General features: G+C 36.1%; 1 protein-coding gene and 1 pseudogene across 7 annotated transcripts in view; both read left to right on the forward strand.

Moving 5' to 3' along the window:
• The window catches only part of PDE10A (phosphodiesterase 10A), a 685,830-nt gene that overhangs the window by 573,399 nt on the left and 90,663 nt on the right, over positions 1 to 21,768 (forward strand). For all 6 annotated transcript variants that reach the window (XM_032253236.1, XM_032253234.1, XM_032253239.1 and 3 more), the window contains 5 exons: positions 13,754 to 13,894; positions 15,677 to 15,832; positions 17,719 to 17,769; positions 18,931 to 18,989; positions 20,552 to 20,603. In XM_032253236.1, the coding sequence (XP_032109127.1) occupies positions 13,754 to 13,894; positions 15,677 to 15,832; positions 17,719 to 17,769; positions 18,931 to 18,989; positions 20,552 to 20,603 (459 nt within the window). The remainder of the gene's footprint in view (positions 1 to 13,753; positions 13,895 to 15,676; positions 15,833 to 17,718; positions 17,770 to 18,930; positions 18,990 to 20,551; positions 20,604 to 21,768) is intronic.
• Positions 3,488 to 7,638, forward strand: LOC116533489 (annotated as a pseudogene). Its single transcript, XR_004261318.1, has 2 exons — positions 3,488 to 3,649; positions 6,308 to 7,638. The product of XR_004261318.1 is annotated as a U5 small nuclear ribonucleoprotein 40 kDa protein pseudogene (transcript).

A 21,768-nucleotide genomic window follows, 5' to 3' on the forward strand; every position in this document is an offset into this window, starting at 1 on the left:
AAAGGCCCCAACTTTTCTCTCCTGTCGTCTCCTGCTCTTCATGTGGCTTTCCCAGGAAAAGACCAATCTATTCAGTCCTTAGTTAATGTCCTCAAGAGATAGCTGGCTTTGGGATCTGGTTACATCCCACGGTTCCTTTATTTACTTCCTTTTAGATTTCTGTGGATTCCTTCCATTCTTCTCAGCCCAGCAAAGTAATATAAAAGATGGGTAAAATATATTTTATGCAGCCTTTAAATAAATTTGAAATTGTTTTTGCAAAAGTGTCAGTCAAATGATTTAATCTGCCGTATTGATTGCAATAGAAGATATGATTCTGAAATGTAACTAACCATATTAAATAAAACATCTCTTGTATAGGTAAGCAGATTCATGTATATATTTTTGTATTTCATCTTTTGCACATGAAAGGTAGCATAGTATACATAATTATCAATCTTTAAAAAATGTGTCTTGATAGCAAAAAAAGCCTTTATTAAGTAACTCAATTTCACAACAAAAATTATATACTTTAGTGACAAAATCATAATAAAACCCAAATAGACTGAGAAATTTTTTTGTCCATATCAACAAATACTAAAGGTTAAAAAAAGAAGGGATTATACAGTTTTTACACTTATTAAAGTACTAATTTCTTCTCAGTCAGTAGAAATACTTAAATTTCTGAAATTGATGTAATGAGAAATATAACTTAAATAGCATTTAAATATGTCAGAAGTTCTGATAGAATTTAAAAATGCACATTCATATAACCAGAGAGGAAAAAATCTTCTATGTGTTTTCTTCGTATCGAACATTTAGCAGAAGATAAAAACAAACTAAATACTAAAAAGCACTAAAAGTAAAGTATAAAATATTACTGTGGAAATCATTATGGGATTGTAACAAAATTACTTGTAAAGAAGATCCAACTGTTAAAAGAAAAGAAATTAAATCAGGTTTAAAAAACCAAACTGTCTTTTATTCTGGTGCTTTGAAGTTTCTGAAGCAAAATGCAGAAAAGGAACAGAATTGAGGTAGTATTTTGCTTATTGAGAGATCATGAAAACAACTTAGAAAAGGTTATCAATACCATTATTATTTATCTGAATAATATACATACTAAACTCAGTATATTAGGTTAGGATCTACCAACTTGTGGTTCCTTTTCTTTTCTGGGCTAGACCCTACTTTAATGTGTTTAACTTCTATTTAAGAATTCTTCATGGAATTCCTATAATGGCTAAAAACAAAGGAGATTGGAGGGCTCAGAAGAAAATAGGAAGATGAGGGAAAATTGAAACTTCTGAGAGACTTGTTGAATGGTTGTGACCAAAATGCTGTTAGTGATATGGACAGTGAAGTCCAGGCTGAGGTGGTCTTAGGTGGAGAGGAAGCCTGGCTGCTCCTAGCCATGCACAGTCATATGTGTTCACAAAGAGAGGGTCTGAAATGGGAACTTTTGTTTGAAAGGGAAGCAGAGCCTAAAATTTGAAAAATTTGTAGCCTGACCATGTGGTAAAAAAGAAAAACCTATTTTCTGTGGAGAAATTCAAGGCATCAGCTGCAGAAATTTGCATAAGACGAGCTAGATGTTAATCATCAAGACAATAGGGAAAATGTCTCCAGGACATTTCAGAGATCTTCACAGCAGCCCCTCCCACCACAGGTCCAAAGCCTAGGAAAAATGGTTTCATGGACAAAACCCAAGGTCATGCTGCTCCATACATGGCACCCTGTGTCCCAGTCACTTCATCTCTAGCTGTGGTACACAGAAAGCAAGAGTTTGGGAGCCTTGACCTAGATTTCAGAGGTTGTATGGAAATACCTGGATATCCAGGCAGAAGTCTGCTGCAGAGGCAGAGCCCTCATGGAGAACCTCTGCCTTGGGGCTCCCCACATAGAATCCCCAGTGGAGTACTGTCTGGTGGAGCTGTGAGAAGAGGCCCACTGTCCTCCACATCCTAAAATCCACCAACAGCTTGCACCATGTGCCTAAATAAGCAGCAGGCACTCAATGCCAGCCTGTGAAAGCAGCCACAGAGGCCGTACCATGCAGAGCCACAGGGGCAAAGCTGTGCCTCTGGACTTGGGAGCACACCCCTTGCATCAGCATGAACTAGATATGAAACATGGAGTCAAAGGAGATTATTTTTGAGCCTTAATATTTAATGACCGCCCTGCTGGGTTCTGGACTTTTTCAGAGCCTGTAGCCCCTTTGTTTTGGCCAGTTTCTTTCTTTTGTAATGGGGACATTTACCCAATGCCTGTACCCCCATTGTATCTTGGAAGTAACTAACTTGTTTTTGATTTTACAGGCTCACAGATGGAAAGGCCTTGCATTGTCTCAGATGAGACTTTAGACTTGGACTTTTTTTTTTTTTTTTTTTTTTTTGAGACAGATTGTTACACTGTCATCCAGGCTGGCATGCAGTGGTGTGATCTTGGCTCACTGCAGCCTCCACCTCCTGAGTTCAAGCAAGTCTCCTGCCTCAGCCTCCCGAGTAGCTGGGACTACAGGTGCATACTACCATGTCCAGCTAGTTTTTTTTTTTATGCATTTTTAGTAGAGATGAAGTATGGCCATGTTGGCCAGGCTTGTCTCAAACTCCTCACCTCAAGTGATCCACCTGCCTCAGCCTCCCAAAATACTGGAATTACAAGCATGAGCCACTGTGCCTGGCCGTGACTTGGACTTTCGAGTTAATGCTGCAGTGAATTAAGACTTTGAGGGACTGTGAGGAAGACCTGATTGGTCTTGAAATGTGAGAAGAACATAATATTTGGGAGGGGCTGGGGGCAGAATGATATGGTTTGATTCTGTTTCCACACCAAAATCTCATTTTGAATTGTAATCGCCACTTGTCAGGGGAGTGACCTGGTGAGAGGTGATTGGATCATGAGGGCAGACTTCCCCCTTGCTTTTCTTGTGATAGTGAATGTGTTCTCATGAGGTCTGATGGTTTAAAAAGTGTGGCACTTCCCCTCCTTGTACTCATTCTCCTGTCGTCATGTGAAGAAGTTCCTTGCTTCCCCTTTGCCTCCTGCCAGGATTGTAAGTTTTCTGAGGCCTCTCAGTCATGCTTCCTGTTAAGCCTGTAGAACTGTGAGTCAAATAAACCTCTTTTCTTCATAAATTACCCAGTCTAAGGTAGTTCTTTATAGCAGTATGAGAACAGACTAATACACAGACAAACCAATTATGACACTGACAAAAAAAGAGAAACCTAATTATATATGTTTAATAATTTCAAAGCAGGCAAAACGAGATATAATGAAAATGAGAAATTATGAGTGATTACTTTTACTAACAAATCTGAAAACCTAGATAAAAATGAAGTTTTCAAGGAAAATATAAATTACCCTATTAAATGCAAATGGTAATAGAAAACTTATTAGTCTGGTAACCAAGGAGCAAATTGAAGACACTGTTAAAATATTACCTTTCTGCAAACCAGTAGCCCATTGATTCGTCTGACTTTTTGAGCACCAGTCATCGGCAGGCACCATGGAGATGACTGTAACCCGGGGAGACACTGATGTATCCCGCAGCCTGGGATCCTGTGCCTACATTGTCTGTTTGCTACTGGGGAAGCCCTTTAAGAAGGGGGATTTCTGTGCTTGTTGTACTTTTTCAGAACTTGGGAAAAAAAGAAAAACTTCCCAGAAAGTAGTTTAGCATTGAATTAATTTTGGTTCTGGAGTTAGGTTGTGTGAGTTCTCTTTCACTCCTTAATAATTGTGTAATTAATAATTATGTGACTTGGCAAAATTCTTAAACTTTCTAATCCTTAATTTACCATTTACCCTCCACTAGTTAAATGTTACACCATAAATACTGTTTGTTTAACAAACCATTTAAAACATCTGCTAAATACCAAAAAACTATGCTAAATTGCTGAGCATACAAAAATAAAAATAAAATTATTTCTCACATCAAAAAATGTACAACCAGTGGGGAAGATAGAGAAATCAACCACTAGTTACAGCCTGTGATTGTTATGTGCTAACAGAGAGGAGCTCAATTTATGTAGTCATGAATTTGATGGGGCTGCAGTACATGAAAACAGATTGGATGATGAGACAGTATTTGAGTGGGGATTTAAAGACCTCTCAGTAGGTAAGAAGGGGGAAAAAAGGAATGTCTTTTGGGCAGAAGAAGCAATTTATGAGAAATCTGGAGTTAGCAAAGAAAACAATGTATGTTGTATCCTGGCCATAGCAATGTCTGCCATAGACAAAGTGCTCTTGAGAAGTTTTCTGGGAAAAAATAATTTTTTCATGACTGAATTTTTGCTTAATTCACCTTTTATCATTTTACAGCTATACTTAGCCACATATGTAACATACTTGATAACATCCTTACAGTTTTTCTGCTGTAATCTATAAGAGTGTTTGTGAAAGCTGAAAACCTTGTGTAATTTATACCTTAAAAAATTTAATTCAAAAATATATTTATAGTTTTATATATAGGTTATTAAAATAACCTCTCCATAATTTACAGGTTTGATAAATTAGCTTAGTTAAGAAGTTTTTTCTTATTTTTATTTATAAGCATGAACAACTAGATGACTATAGAAGTCCTAGATTTATAGAATGTTAAAGCTAAAAGAGCCAGTTCAAAATATTTTAATATTTTTATTTTAGTGATGAGGTAACCAAGGCTGTCCTGTGGGTAATGACTGTCTGAGTTCACACCCCTAGTCAAAAACTAAAGTCCAGGCTCTCATTCCAAAGTTACTGTGCTTTCTATAAAGAGCAGCTATGCTCTCTCCACCCTAATACAGTACCTCTTTTAAGAGCATAGCTCCCCCATGCCCCTTTGTTACTTGGTTTTTATTACTCACCTACTGGGAAGAACACATTTCAGTTTTTTTCTTGGGATACAACTGGGAAAAATGAAGGAGCAAAAGAATCTTCAGTTTTACCTTCAGTATGTATACGCTGAACGTTCACCTGAAATATTGCATTCTTCATATTCAGAGCTGGTAGTTTATAGTAATTGTTTGCCTTGTTCAAGTGCACAGTGAACTTCAGCAGATTTATGTTTAAGAATTATGCAAACAAAGTTAGTCATCCATATATCAAGTTCCAGGTAACTGTGGGAGCTATTTACAGGCCGTTTACATAGATCTGAATTTGTTTACTATCCAGTGCCATCTAGTGTCTTATGAGGATACTAGCCTATTGGTAAACCTAAACACTCTTTTCCTTTTTAAAAAGTGTTTCTAAAATTTAACTGTTTGTGAGTTGAAGTCTTAACATTGAAATGAAGTCTCATGAATAAAGTGATCTTTGAATTGTGTATGGAATGAAAGATGAAAGCAAGTTTTAATCAAGCGAAGTAAACATCTATTTGGTTGATATCAATGAATTGGATTTTTCTATTTCATTAAAAGACGGTATTTTATAAATTGTATTAGTCTATTCTCTTGTTCATTTTCCACCAAATCTATTTATTTCCTAAAGTTTACATTTATATAATTTGAATGTTTTTAAATTTTTTTATGAAACCAGCCAATTGATTATGACTTGTGCTCCCAATCTTTTCTAGTTTAAATTACCTCACTTTAAGGCCAAGTGCGGTGCCTCACTCCTGTAATCTCAGCACTTTGGGAGGCTGCGGCAGGTGAATCACAAGGTCAGGAGATCGAGACCATCCTGGCCAATGTGGTGAAACCCTGTCTCTACTAAAAATACAAAAATTAGCTGGGCGTGGTGGCGCATGCCTGTAGTCCCAGCTACTCGGGAGGCTGAGGCAGAAGAATTGCTTGAACCTGGGAGATGGAGGTTTCAGTGAGCCAAGACCACCGCACTGCACTGTACCCTGGCAACAGAGTGAGACTCCCTCTCAGGAAAAAAAAAAAGAAAAGAAATAAATATATAAATTTGCTGTTAACACAAAAATATCAGCTACTTCATAATGAGTTTCTTAGAAAAATGTAAAAGCTGATTCCTCCCCTAGGAGTTCCTAGCCTCTAATAGGATTATTTTCTGCTCTTTGGAAAATCTCATCCATGCTAGTTGAGAAGTGGAGGGACTATTGGTTACCATCATCTCTAGAACTCTCAAATGCTGAAGAACTGTAGCAGCCTTTTGTCAAGTTGATGTCCTGAAGGCAGCTACGTTCTTCTCTGGAAGGGATAGAGGTGGTTAATGTTTGAAACTTTCAACCTTTTCCTTGTTTTTTTAGTTGTAGTTTTTATCTCTAGTCTCTTAAAAACAAAGCTTGTCCGAATAAAAGGTTTTATATATTTATACAATAGCGGAGAAGGAGCTGATCTTAGAGACTCAGTTCAACACTGGATATTATAGATAAATTCATGAGTTGCTGTTGGGAGCGACGGGGTCGGGCCCCGGAGCCAGGCAGCAGCAGGCGACACTGGGAGCTTTGCTGCAAGCGGGACCTCCAAGGTGTTCCTCCCTTCAAGCTGCAATCATGCTGCTCTCTGGACACGAAGGGGAAGTATACTGCTGCAAGTTCCACTCCAACGGATCCACCTTAGCATCTGCAGGATTTGACTGACTGATATTGCTGTGGAATGTCTATGGTGACTGTGATAACTATGCCACACTGAAGGGACACAGTGGAGCAGTGATGGAACTGCATGACAACACAGATGGCAGTATGCTCTTCTCAGCATCCACAGATAAAACTGTGGCTGTGTGGGATAGTGAAACAGGTGAGAGGGTTAAAAGGCTAAAGGGACACACTTCCTTTGTGAATTCCTGTTATCCAGCCAGGAGAGGGCCTCAACTTGTCTGCACTGGCAGTGACGATGGCACAGTTAAGCTTTGGGACATCCGGAAGAAAGCAGCTATCCAGACATTTCAGAACACATACCAGGTGTTAGCTGTGACCTTCAATGACACAAGTGATCAGATTATTTCTGGTGGAATAGACAATGATGTCAAGGTCTGGGACCTACGCCAGAACAAGCTAACCTACACCATGAGAGGCCGTGCAGATTCAGTGACTGGCCTGAGTTTAAGTTCTGCAGGCTCTTATCTCTTGTCCAATGCAATGGATAATACAGTTCGTGTCTGGGATGTCCAGTCATTTGCCCCCAAAGAGAGGTGTGTAAAGATATTTCAAGGAAATGTGCACAACTTTGAAAAGAACCTCCTGAGATGTTCTTGGTCACCTGATGGAAGCAAAATAGCAGCTGGCTCAGCCGACAGGTTTGTGTATGTGTGGGATACTACAAGCAGGAGCATATTGTATAAGCTGCCTGGCCATGCTGGCTCCATCAGTGAAGTTGCTTTCCACCCTGACGAGCCCATCATTATCTCAGCATCGAGTGACAAGAGACTGTATATGGGAGAGATTCAGTGAAGATATGGAATAGAAGATTCCAAGGCTGCTTGTCTTTGAGACCTCAGACTGCATAAATGACGTCAAATGTTGGCTGCCCAGGCTAGCACCCTCCCTTCAGATGACCATTACTAGCAAGAAACAGAGGAGGCGGTGGCCATATTCCAAAAACCACTTCTGTCCCATTTCACCAGGATGACTAAGGCAAGCTCCCATGGCTTCTAAAAACCACCTGCCAGATTTCAGGGACTGTTTTATTTGTTTTCTTTTTATTGTTTCCTGTTTTCTAATGCAGGCCCAATGTGACAAATTTGTTGGTTGGTTTTTTTTTTTTTTTTTTTTTTTTTTTTAAGTAACTGGCTTGTATAATATTTTCTCTCTGTATTTCTCTAAGTCATTTTGTATTAAAAGCCAAGAATGATCCAAGATGGCTGATCACTAGCAGCTCGGGATTGTAGCTCCCACTGAAAGAGCAGAGAACGAGAGGATGCCACACTTTCAGATCAAATTTTGTTGCTCACGCACCAGGAGATTCCCATCGGAGGAGCCCCACTTCTTGCCAGCATGACTCTTGAGGCCGGTGAGGCGGTTTTGCTGCTGCCTTGGTGCGGCGGTTCTCAGTGCAGAGTCAGAAAAGCACCATCAATCTTAAAGCCGCTGTTTTGGCCGGCACAGTGAGTTGCTCAGATTTTAGCGCCGGGAATCAACAAGTTGGACGTCCATTCAGAACCCAACTATAAAGACAGTAATTATAAAGACCACAGATGGATAAATTTATAACGAAGGGAAGAAACCAGCCTAAAAAGGCTGAGAATACCCAAACTCAGAACGCCTCTCCCTCCACAGGGGATCACAGTTCCTCATCAGCAACAGAACAAGGCCTGATGGAGAAAGACTGTGTTTCATTAACAGAAGCAGGCTTTAAAAAGTGGATGATAAGAAACTTCTGGGAATTAAAAGAACTTGTTCTAACACAATGCAAAGAAACTAAGAACTTTGAAAAAAGGTTTGATGAAATGTTAAAAATAACACACAACTTAGAGAGGAATATAAATGAATTAATGGAGCTGAAAAACAACACGAGAACTTCACGAACTATGCACAAGTTTTAACAGCCGAATTGATAAAGCAGAAGAAAAGATATCAGAGGTCGAAGACCAACTTAATGAAATAAAACAAAAAGACAAGATTAGAGAAAAAAGAATAAAAAAGAACGAGCAAAGTCTTCAAGAAATATGGGACTATGTGAAAAGACCTAATCTACGTTTGATAGGTGTACCTGAATGTCATGAAGAGAATCAATCCAAGCTGGAAAATACGCTTCAGTATATTATTCAGGAAAACTTTCCCAACCTAGCAAGGCAGGACAATATTCAACTCCAGGTAATACAGAGAACACCACAAAGATATTCCTCAAGAAGACCAACTTCAAGGCACATAATCGCCAGATTCACCAGGGTTGAAATGAAAGAGAAAATACTAAGGGCAGCCAGAAATAAAGGTCAGGTTACCCATAAAGGGAAGCCTATCAGACTCACAGCAGATCTCTCAGCAGAAACCCTACAAGACAGAAGAGACTGGGGGCCAATATTCAACATCCCTAAAGAAAAGAACTTTCAACCCAGAATTTTACATTCAGCCAAACTAAGCTTCATAAGTGAAGGAAAAATAAAATCTTTTGTGAACAAGCAAGCACTCAGAGATTTCATTACCACCAGGCCTGCTTTACAAGAGCTTCTGAAAGAACCACTACAAATAGAAAGGAACAACCAGTATCAGCCTTTCTAAAAAATACCAAAAAATAAAGAACATCAACATAATTAAGAAATTGCATCAACTAATGGGCAAAACAGCCAGCCAACATTAAATGACAGTATCAAACTCACATATATTGTTATTAATTCTAAATTTAAATTGACTAAATCCCCCAATCCAAAGTCACAGAGAGGCAAAAAAAGCCAAGACCCATTGGTATGCTACATCCAGATCTATCTCACATGCAAGGATACACAACGACTCAAAACAAAGGGATGGAGAAAAATTTATCAACCAAATAGAGAGCAAAAATAAATAAATAGAAAGCAGGAGTTGCAATTTTTGCTGATAAAATACACATTAAAGCAACAAAGATCAAAAGAAGCAAAGAAGGACATTACATAATGATAAAAGGATCAATGCAACAAGAAGAGCTAAAGATCCTAAATATATACGCACTCAATACAGGAATACCCAGATATATAAGACTTATAAAGAGACCTAGACTCCCACACAATAATAGTGGGAGACTTCAACATCAATATTAGACAGATCAATGAGACAGAAAGTTAACATCGATATTCAGGACTTGAACTCAGATCTGGAACAAGAAGACTTGATTAACATTTATAGAACTCTCCACTTAAATACACAAAATATACACTCTTATCAGTACTACACCACACCTATTTGCGGGTTTAAATGAAATATTGGTTGGCTGATCGTTAATTATTTTCTTCCCTCATTTTTTTTTTATGTCTCTATTATTAAACACAATTACAGGCATACCCATTTTTAGACTGCATTCTAGCCCGGGCAATAAAGCAACATCCCTGTTCTCTCTCCCTCTCCCTCTTTCTCTTTCTTCCTTTCCTTCATTCTTTTTTTTTTATTCATTCTTTCTTTCTCTAAAAAAAAAAAAGAAAAAAAAATTAGCTAGATGTGGTGTTGCAGCTTATAGTCCCAGCTACTCGAGAGGCGGATGCAGGAGAAACCCAGGAGGCAGAGGTTTCAGTAAGCAGATATTGTGCCACTGCACTCCAGCGTGGGCAACAGAGCAAGACTGAGTCTCAAACAAACAAAAAAATCTGTTGAGTTTACTTTTCTGAGCATTTTATGTCTGCAAAACGTTTTCTAATTTTCACCACTTCTTCCAAGCTCACTTGCCTCTTAATCTAATTCTAGTTCAAAAAAAAAAAGAAAAAAAAATTCAATATTGTAAATATATGTATAAGAGGCTTAATACTTCCTAAAATAATGCCTGATAATTTTCATTCATATAGTCAGCATATGGTTTTTTATCTTATTAATCTAAATATTCCAGTTAAATTTCTAAGTCAAAAATTATATTGATTGATTTTGAAACATCAAGTCCTTGTTATCTGTGTAAATGTCTTCAGAACTTATTTACCTCAATCATTTATTAATGATTTATTAATGTATCCATGTAGTTACCTCACCAATGAGAAATGCAAAGTATATATCTTTTTTTTTTTGAAGCAGGGTCTTGCTCTGTCCCCCAATCTGGAGTACAGTTGCACAATCTTAGTTCACTGTAAACTCCAACTCCTTGGTTCAAGTGATCCTCCCACTTCAGCCTCCCGAGTAGCTAGTACTACAGGCATGCACCACCTCACCCAGCTAATTTTTAAAATTTTTTGTAGAGATGGGGTCTTGCTGTGTTGCCCAGGCTGATCTTGAACTCCCAGTCTCAAGCTGCCCTCCTTCCACAGCCTCCCAAAGCCCTGGGATCATAAGCATGAGTCACTGCGCCCAGGCCAAAGTGTATAGCTTATAAAGTAAATCATGATTTTTTTGAAATACAACTAAGTCAGGACTTGCCTGGCCAAATCACAAAGTGGACTGTAAACTTTTCATAATAGTTAAAACAGTGTGGTACATAAGTAAACCCAGTGATGTGGAATTGAGAGTTCAGAAACAGACCCAAGTATATTTGAGGATGAAGGTGGCAGTTCAGTTAGTGGAAAAATGGTAATTAGTCAATACATGGCCTTCTACTTGACAGTATCTGTGGAATAAAGGGAGTTTGAATCAACTTTTCTTTATGCCTGAATATGTGTAAAATTCAACCTCTGTATAGAGGTTCATTACTGACTTTTTATATTTGGGACAGGTAGCTACCTATCAATGCATTCAACTGCAAAAATCATTTAAAAAGTGCTTCTGCACAACATGTGATTCAAACCAGTGACTGATCCTCAATTAGAAATGAATGTTAAAAAGGGAGCTTTTGCAGGTAAATTGTTTGGAGGCAAACAGAACAAAAACAACCAAGTAGGGACCCCTAATACAAAGGAGAGAAAGTGTAGCCGTGAGAACACGTCAGCAACAAGGATGTGTTTTTAGCTTAGTCTTCATTTTCCCTTCTGCCGGAGTTTTTGGCCTTAATACCACAATGTATTCAATGTTTTGTTAGCATTTATCATCAGCTCTCGTTGGAAACGTTTATGTTTGATTAATATGAACAAAAATCATGAGCTAATTAGGAAGACAAGTATAAAGTTTCTACTGTAAAGAATTATTCAGTTATTTTAACTACATGGAGAAGTTTTTCATATTCCAGCAAGTAGCGGAAAGACTTCTACGCCTTTTATTTTCAACAAGTTACTAGGAGAAGAGCTTTCCATACACTCTTGGGCCCAGTATTTGCTTACCTGTTTCTTGTGTATCATATGAAACCTACACAGAAGCAATACATGTTTTATAATATTAAATATATGATCATCTAATACTGTAGGAATGTGTAAGATAGTCTATCATTATTGGATTATGAAACTATACATAACTTGAATTGAATGTGATTAAATTCAGCCTTAAAGGGCCTACGGCTAAGTCATAAAAAAAAAAAAGAAGAAATGTGTTTTATATTTTCAAACAAACAAATGCAGCCAAACACTATGACCTCCACACTCAGCCATAAAAAGCACAGAGCTGCTGTTAGAAGCTTGCTCCAGAGTTCACCTTCTGTTTTATCATGACGTGTTCTTCTTTAAGAGTTATCTGAACCCCACTCAGTTCAGTTTATGTTCATTTCCTGCAGTTCTGTCTTCGGTAGAGAAAAGGGACAGTTGCTTTCTTATAGTTGGAGAAAATCACGGTCAATTCTAATTTTTCTTCACGCTAGATATACCACATTTAAAATTTTTTTCTTGTATTTGTCTCTTCTTCTTCTTCTTGAATTTCTTTTCTACTCTTTCTATCTTAAGGAAGGGTGACAAGCTGAATTGAATTTGGACAATGATAGATACTAAATCTAATGACAGTCTTACTCTATGCCATGTGTATATTGGTGCCCAATATAATTATAGTAACTAGAAGGTAGTTTTTGTGGCCTTTTAAAAAAATAGCTAAGTTCAAACTGTCATTCATCATATATATATTTTTAATCCATAAGTGTATACTTTGTGTTTAAACATATTAAGCTTATTTTTAAAAGAATTACTTAAAATATATTTTCACATGCATTAATAGCAGGTACAACTTAATTACAGCCCTATGTAGATATACTTGGAAATACAAGTATTTTGAACTTAGCTTCTAATTGCTTCTAATTGTTATTTATTTAAAGCACCCAGGGTTAAAACAAAGTTTTGCATTCTTCTTTCTTCCTCCTTGTTCATTAAGCCAAGTTTATGCGTTTCATTAAGTCAAGTGTATGGGGTCCATTCTCTTTTGATTTTAAGATGTTTAAAGAAAGAGTTCTCTAATTTTACAAATCTTAAATAATGTATCTGTCTCATCCTTAGAACTACCTTAGTAACAACAAGTATTATAGAAAGGCACTTAGGTTAAGAGGGCTACCTGATACTTATTACTTCAAATTGTCTTCATTCTTTGTTAAAATAATCCAACATAAGATAAAAATAATGTGAAGTCTGTGGGAAATTTACCCAAACCTTAATATTTTAAAATTTTGTAGATAGTCATAATACAATTATATCAAAATATTGCCCCAATTTCTACATGATTTAAGTAGCAATTCTTATTTAGTAGAAAATAATTTAAAAATATGTTTGGATTTCATCAAAATAACTGCTTCTACTACTTATAAAAAAATAGTTTCAGGACTTTACCCTCTCACTAGTCATTTGAAAAGGAAAGATCACTCAGGCGCGTCAAGATTTTTGCTCAGAGAAGAGCAAATTTTTCATCTAGAGTATTCTGAATCTGCAGTTTTATAAACTAGCCAGTTGAAGCAATGTGAGTGAGTCTTATAAAGAGAAGGTTCTAAGAAGGGAAGATTTCTGATGAAAATGAAAAATGTAACTGAATGACTTGACTTACAGGTACTGATTCTATCTTCAGGTAACATGCGTCAAGTCTGTAGGGAGGTTGGACCCTTTGTTTGTGGTCTGATAGAATCCTGATCTCAATGACAGGATGCATTTTTTTCTCATTTCACTATTTTCTATGTATCAACGTAGGAGGCTATTGGAAGAGTGTTTTTGTGCCTGTATATTCATTTCGGTTTTAAATTTGAGTGTGTATTTTTTGTGAACTGGAAATGTGAGATAGTTTCACTTTAGATAATCTGGTTTGATCATGGCAAAGCACCTTTCCTCATTTTATGACTCTTCTTTTATTTGCCTCACAGATTTACTATGACTATTAAGATTAGCATGTGTCTTTTTGTACCATGCACATGTACAGGAAAGTCTGTAAAACGTCTTTTGTTCTCCCTAGAGCCTGTGCGTATTCACACCACCTGGGATAAAGGAAGGAAAACCCCGCCTCATCCCTGCTGGGCCCATCACCCAGGGCACCACCATCTCTGCTTATGTGGCCAAGTCCAGGAAAACACTGCTAGTAGAAGACATCCTTGGGGTAAATGGCTTTTTGACTCTTTGCAATATTTTTAACCTAATGTATTTAATTAAGAAAGATGGCATATCATTTTGATGTTATAACTTAAATCGTTTCATTTTAAAAAGCGTTAAAGCTGGGTAGAGATCAATATATTAATGTGTAAGTTAATGATTGTACTCAGAAAATTCATTTTACCCACTAAGAGCTAGATTTGAACAGTTCTTATTTCAACACATGTCAGTTCAGTTAAACACAAAAATACTGTATATATTTATATTAATGTAAACTAAATGATTACTGTTTTATCTTTCAGATTTTGCTAGGATGCATATGAATGAGTTAGCTATTGCTGTATGACAAACTACCTCAGATTTTAGTGGTATCGAACAGTAGCCACATGTTTCCTAGGAATCTAAGGATGGGTCATTCTGCTGATCTGGACTGCTGTCTGTTGCGCTTGCCCAAGTGTCTGAAGTCAGCTGGCCACCAGTTAGGTGCTGGCTGGCCTCTTATGCCCTCTGCTTTCCATGTATCTCTCGCCCAATTCTAGTAAAGCTAGGCTGGCATGTTTTTGTGATGGTAGCAGGAGTCTGAGAGAAGTAGTGGGAACATACAAGAAAGTTTTCAAGCCTCTGCTTCCATCAGATTTACTGCCCTCTCATTAGCCAAAGCAAATCACATGGACAGGCCAGGAATCAGTACTGATCACTAGCAAAGGACATAGATACAGAGAAACAAGACAAAGCGGAGCCCTCAGTCTAGTCTTCCACAGTACATGTGGAGATTTTAATGAAATTGTACTACATGGAGTATAGATTTTAAAGGTAGCAAGTGCAAACAAGTACATAGGTGTAAAAAATTGCTCTAAGTGCTAATAGGAGTCATGAAACCCGGGTTTTAATTTTGTTTTTTCCACCATTATATGTATGACCTTGAATAAATAGGGTAGCTAGAGGAAGAAAGGAAGATACAGAAGGAGAGAAGAAAAAGAAGGGAGGAAGGGAGAGAAGAAGAGAAGGAAGGGCCCATGCTATATAAGTTCTCATTTGAAAATGTTCTGTTGTGTATGGAAGCTTTCAAAAGATCTATAAATTATAAATACAGAGTTGTACTATGTCATGAAGTTCAAATTCATGCCTGATAGCTTCCTACAGACAGTAGAAATTGAATAAATAGAATTGGTGCTTTTGATATTAATTCATTCAGTTTCCCTGTACTTCCTTTGAGTAAATTTGCTAAGCTAGAAAATTATTAAAATCAGTGAACCAATTTCATTTCTTATGATAAATAATTGATCATTATTAGATGATTTGAATAGTTACTATGGGTCTTTGAGGTTCAATTAAAATGATTGTTATTAACACACACGTGTAATTCTAGGCTTAAAAATAGAAAAAGCTTATATATAATTTTCTTCACATAGTATTTACATTTGGAGTAATTTTCTCTGTGGCATTGTACCTGTAAACACCCTAAGACTGTTCTGGCACATAGAAGACGATGCATAAATGTCGGCATTTATGATTATTTTTATTATCATATGGAATTAACAGTCATTCATTCATTAAATTTATACTGCATAGGGATAAAGAAATATTAAAGCAGTGTTTGGGCATAAGTTCCATGAAAAAGTAAGCATTTTCTTACATAAGATTTATGGTGGCTATCGTCATTTAGTTTTTCTTTGAAAAGTACTGCTTATTATTGATTACAAGTATCATGGCAATTTCTGATAGAAATAGGAATTAACTTAATGATCATTTCACTGAATTTATATCTTTTTCTCTTTTTGTTTTTCAGGATGAACGATTTCCACGAGGTACTGGACTGGAATCAGGGACTCGCATCCAGTCTGTTCTTTGCTTACCAATTGTCACTGCAATTGGTGACTTGATTGGTATTCTTGAGCTGTATCGGCACTGGGGCAAAGAAGCCTTCTGTCTTAGTCACCAAGAGGTGAGGTCTTTAAATACTGCTTGTTAGAATTTTTAGTCCTACCTAGCTCATTGAAGGTGCTTGTTAGTATTGCTAAGTAATACTAAACTGAAAATATGTGAATTAATATTTAAAATCACAGTTTGCTTAACAGTGTTTTGATACTAATAATGATGATTTTAAAACCTGTTTCTGTTTAGAGAGGAAACTGGTTACATTAGAAATATAGTCCTTTTGTTAAGTAAGAATAAGAATTGAGGTTGGGTGCAGTAGCTCATGCCTGTAATCACAACACTTTGGGAGGCTGAGGTGGGCAAATCACAAGGTCAAGAGATCGAGACAATCCTGGCCAACATGGTGAAACCCCATCTCTACTAAAAATACAAAACTTAGCTGTGCGTGGTGACACATGCCTGTAGTCCCAGCTACTTGGGAGGCTGAGGCCAGAGAATCTCTGGAACCCAAGGGGCAGAGGTTGCAGTGAGCTGAGATCATACCACTGCACTTCAGCCTGGGTAACAGGGTAAGACTCTTTCTCAAAAAAAAAAAAAAAAAAAAAAAGAAAAAGAAAAGAAAACACACACACACGCAACCACAAAACAAACAAAAAACAATCCATTATAACAATAAAAGGTATGCCATACTCTTAGTCATAGAAAGTAGTAGAATGACTTGGAGAATTTTCACACTCTGGTTAAGTCTTTTTTAAAATGTCTTTTTCTTAGCTCGTGTCCTGAAAAAAAGTTTCTAGTGTCAAATACATTTGGAAAACCATGAGTTCCATTCACTATTCACTGAATTGGCTCATTAATACTAAAACCAAATATTAAAATATTTATCACATCCAATATGAACCAGTTCCCTTCAGTGACCTAATTCCTGTCCACTTGCCTGAATGACCACATCCCTTGCTACTCCAGCTGCCCCTTACTCACTTCAGCCTCACTGAGTCCTTGGCGAGGCTGACCTACTCCATCTGACCCTCACTCACTCCAGCCATACTGGGTCCCTGGGCAAGGCTGACCTACTCCATCTGACCCTCACTCACAAGCCACACTGGGTCCTTGGGCAAGGCTGACAGGCTACTACTCAGGCCTTTGCATTTTTCTTCTCTCTGTTTATCCTCATCATGGCCACATCCTTTGGGAATTTCCTCAAATGTTGCTTTCTCTACAAAGCCTTCCCTGAATACTTCATGTACTTTTGAATGGCTCCTATCCAGTATGTCTTTCTCTCTTCCTGCTGCTTTTTCTCTGTGGCACCTGTCACCGTCTAATATATTATGGGCTACACTTATTTCCTTTCTTGTCTTTCTCCCTGAAGTACAAAGAAAGCTCCTCCATTTCTGTTCTTTACTACGGTATCTCCAGCACCTAGAATAGTGCCTGGTACATAATAGGCAGTCATGAATATTGGCTGAATGAGTGAATAATAAAAGAAGTAGAATAGCTAGTAATTTTGAGCAACTCGTTAGCTAGTGTGCATGTATGTATATATGTATGTGTATATATATATATATCTATATATGATTTTTACATTTTAGAAATATTTCATTATTTAAAGTCATTAGATTTCTTTTTGATAGTATTTTTGTTAAGCTGAAAAATAATAATTATGTTTAAATCATTGGGCTATAGCTCTCTTAACAATCAGTTTGTTTTCCATTTTATCCAAAATTAAGATGAACAAGAGAACATTAAAGTCAATTAAATAGAAGGGGAAATATAAAAGAAAAACCTTGTAAATAACTAGTGCTTTGTGTTTGGCAAAATGTTCAAAACTCAGTGATCTCAGAAAATTCTTCATATACATGTATGCCACAGTCCTTTGTTGAGATGACTAATAAAAACTTGTTATACATGTATAATATATTACTATTTATAGGTATGTGTTTCTAATTTTTTTAGGTTGCAACAGCAAATCTTGCCTGGGCTTCAGTAGCAATACATCAGGTGCAGGTGAGTCTTTGGAGTGTTTTTGCAGGGGCTTCCTAAGAGAGAAGAGTTTTTTAAAGTGTAGTATTGTGGTTTGCCATGTATGTACCCATGCAAAAATCATGCATGTTCTTCACATGTACCCCAAAACCTAAAATGCAATAAAATGTATATTAAAAAAAAATAAAGTGTAGCATTGAAGACTGAAGTCAAGGTTAAGTCACCAAAAGCCTTTTTTTGGGATATTAGAATTTTCCATTGTTCCTGGAAATTTTAATTTAATCATTTATATCTGCTTACTCCCACCTTATTTTGCAATTATATGTGTGTGTATTCAGATACATATATATCTATATATAAAATACACACATGCACAATTTATGCAATAAATGGCATATGTCCTACTATAGTACTTTCTACTGAAAACCTAGGAACAATCTCCTACTGGAGTTGCATTGATATATTTATGATTCTGTTTCCTAAATTACATTTTCCTCTAAGTAGTCTGTGAAACATACTAACTTTAAGATATCTGGTTCTCTTGAAGGTATTATTTAAAAATCACCAACTACTTAGAGTTTTACTGGTGGTTAGACTTTAAAGTTCAGGAACATAGTAGCAACATGACATTGTTATGTATTTTCTCCCTCTCTCAATTTTTGGTGGTGGTTTTATTTTTCTACTTCTGTTTCAGCAAATTGAGGTTGATAAGGGAGGAACTGTATGCAAGGAAGAAAAATCAAGCTGTAGGATAAAGGAGTAGAAAAGACTCTTGAATTATCAAATATAGGTGGAATATATGCTCACCTACAATTTTTAAAAGGACAGTGTAAAGGAGTTCTAAAGAGGGACTTGAGTAGACTCCCTGGAGCTGAGCGCTGCTTCTGTCCCTTATTACGTCTCCAGCCTCAGCACGTTCTTAACATCTTTATGACTCCAGTACGAAATATAAATTCCAAACCTGTAATGTTTTGTGGTGACTGAGACAATAAATATACTTAGAACAACGTTTAGCACATTTAAGTATTCAGTAAATAGTAATGGTTGTTGGTATTATTATTACATTATAATGCAAGTGATTGTGTTAGGCCTTCTTTCAATAAATAAAGTAAATAGTATTCTGGAAGTTTTATTTTTGAATAAGCAGAATTCTTTTATAATTGTAGCTTTTATTTTATATGGTAGGTATGCAGAGGCCTTGCCAAACAGACTGAATTGAATGACTTTCTACTCGATGTATCAAAGTAAGTGTTCATTTCTTGTTATGTCGTAGTTCTTGGTGATCAGCGGTTTAAATTAAGTGCAGCCTGTGGCAGAAATATACTACTGTCTATTGCAGCTGGTAATTGAAGATCCATCTTTACAAGTAGTCTGGGAAGTACGGATAATCATATTATGGACTGTAGAGCTATATTCCCACTTACGTTCACTCTAAAGTGAAGGGTTGCAGATATATATGTGATGATCTTAATTTTCAGTTTGATGTTTATTGTCTAAATAGACTCTCTTAGAACATGTTAAAGACACTGAATATTTCTATTTTTGCAGGAGAATAATGGCTACAGTAGAAGAAAAAATGCTCTGTTTTGTTTTTTTCCCCAAAAAGTCCTATTTGGTTTGTCTAACAATGTCAGTAAATTAAACATTATTAATATTATTATTTAAATTTTCCCATATATAGTATCTCAGTTATCATTTCTGGTAAAATGTTCCATTTCCCTGGTTTGACCTAGAAAAACTCTTTGGCTGGTAGTGGAAGCACTTATGTAATAGGCATTTATTAAATCACATATTTTTATTGGTTTTATTTATCACAGGGGACATTTTCTATATATTTGACCCATATAATTAATCACTGAAATCTAAAATATGCCCCAGGATGTGGTAACTTTAGGGTCATGACCTACAAGCTTACTAAAGGAGGAATGTACTTTGTTCCTCTGTGGCCTCCGGCACTAACTATGGCGTGTTATGTTTCATATCACTGTATATGCACTTAATAATTGACTCATCAGTAATTATTGTTGAGCCTCATTAATTAGTTTGAAGTTACTAGTTTATGTTACATGTATTTTTTGAAATAACACAATTAAAGAAGCATGGGACTGCAAAAGCCCCCCTCAGTGACCTCAGCCAACTAGGTAGAGCGTTACCTAGACAGTAGAGTCTATCTTAAGAGTTCTTCTTTACATTTTCTGAATGTTACATGCCTATTGATTTATCTTTTTTCAGGTTTACATTTTAATATATGTACTATTTGTCTTTGAAACATTTACTTGCTGTTTTTAATAATGAATATATGTTCATATAAAGTCACTAGATCCATAACATTACTTATAATCTGACATTTCTGCTCAAATGATTTATGTTACTTTCTTAGTACACTTAAGCTAAATATTAACTTTCTCCAGTTTTTCAGCAATAATTTATATATAACTATTGAGATTTAGCACATTTAAATATTTTTATTGTAGATCAGAGTTATTAATGAAAATATTAAATACGGTGAATGCAATTTTATTTCTGCATACTTTTTAAATGCAATAAACTTTCTCTCTACACTGATACTTATCAGTAAAATAAATACTGATTGCATTCTCTGGAATTAGAATTCTCATGCTAAGGTCAATAATAAAGTTTTATTTGTCTCTTTAAAATAATATTACCATACTAATTTAAAAAATATTTTTTATATATCTTTATGTTTTTTATTTGAATGTAGACAAAACCAGGAAATGTATTTAAAGTTTAATATGTACTGTGATCTAATAAAATTACTTACAGGATTTATGTTTTTTTTTTCCAGAACATATTTTGATAACATAGTTGCAATAGATTCTCTACTTGAACACATAATGGTAGGTTGTTTTTGTTCTGAATATGATTTTATTTAACCCTTAGGCCCATGGTGCTAATATGTGACAGAACATTTAAACTTACTCCTTCACAGGCACTTTTAAGTATTATGCAAATGTGGTGCTTAGGAATTCACCTCGATCTCTTTGTCACTTCTGTTCATTTTGGGGGAGTAAGTTTGAATAACATTTTTAAAAATCTCCAAACTTTTCTTTATTGATGGAGAGCTATACTTAGACAAGACATTGGTTTCTTTTCATGTTCTTCAAAACCCCTCTTATATATGGGATATGTTAGGAATTCTCAACTGATTTTTTTTTTTACTGATGTTCAAGTTCATTCTACTTATTTCTAGTCTTAATTATGCTTTTCTCCTAGATGTTCTCAGGCATTTGTGAGCCAAAAGGTGTATGACGTCGAGTTACAGGCATATTTCCCTATGCTACTCTCTTAGGTCTCTAGTGAGACTTCATTCAGAAGTGACTTCTAGTTGTCAAAATGTGTGGGTGTATGTCATGGATGCCCAGGCTTTCTTGGTACTATTCATGTTCTGTTATGTGCTTTAATAAATGTTATTTCTTCTTCTCATTTTTCTGGTCCATCTCAAAATACAGTACTCTTCTGCAGTAAGGAGTGCCCTCATCTAGAGATTTTATGATGCATAGTGATAGATTTTTTTATTTGACATAGTAAAAGACAAGTATGAATTGTGCTTTGTGCAGTGTCTTGTAGAGACAGAAAGTTTACTAAGGGTAATTGGAGAATAACACAAGTAATTAACTTCAGCACACTCGTTGTGTGATAAATTATTTCTATGTTTTTATCTAGATAAAAATAGAATAATTTTACATTAAAATAACTTTTCTCTTGTTATGAAACACCTGAAGGAATTTGTTAAGCAATGGATAGCTTTAAGAAAAATACAAAGTTAAAATGTAGACTGACACTGAGCTTATACTAGGGGTACAAGAAGCAATTATTGATCGTTCCTTGTATTGTTAATATTTTTAAAAACAGCTTTATTGAAATGTAATTTACATACTATACAGTTCATACATTTAAGGTGTTCAGTGGTTTTTAGTATATTCATGGATATGTGCAACTATCATCAGTCAAACTTAGAACACTTTCATTACTTCATAAAGTAACTTGATACCCTGTTAGCTG

This window comes from Sapajus apella, unplaced genomic scaffold (genome assembly GCF_009761245.1).
Source record: "Sapajus apella isolate SASKATOON/1434 unplaced genomic scaffold, GSC_monkey_1.0 scaffold82, whole genome shotgun sequence".
NCBI lineage: Eukaryota > Metazoa > Chordata > Mammalia > Primates > Cebidae > Sapajus > Sapajus apella.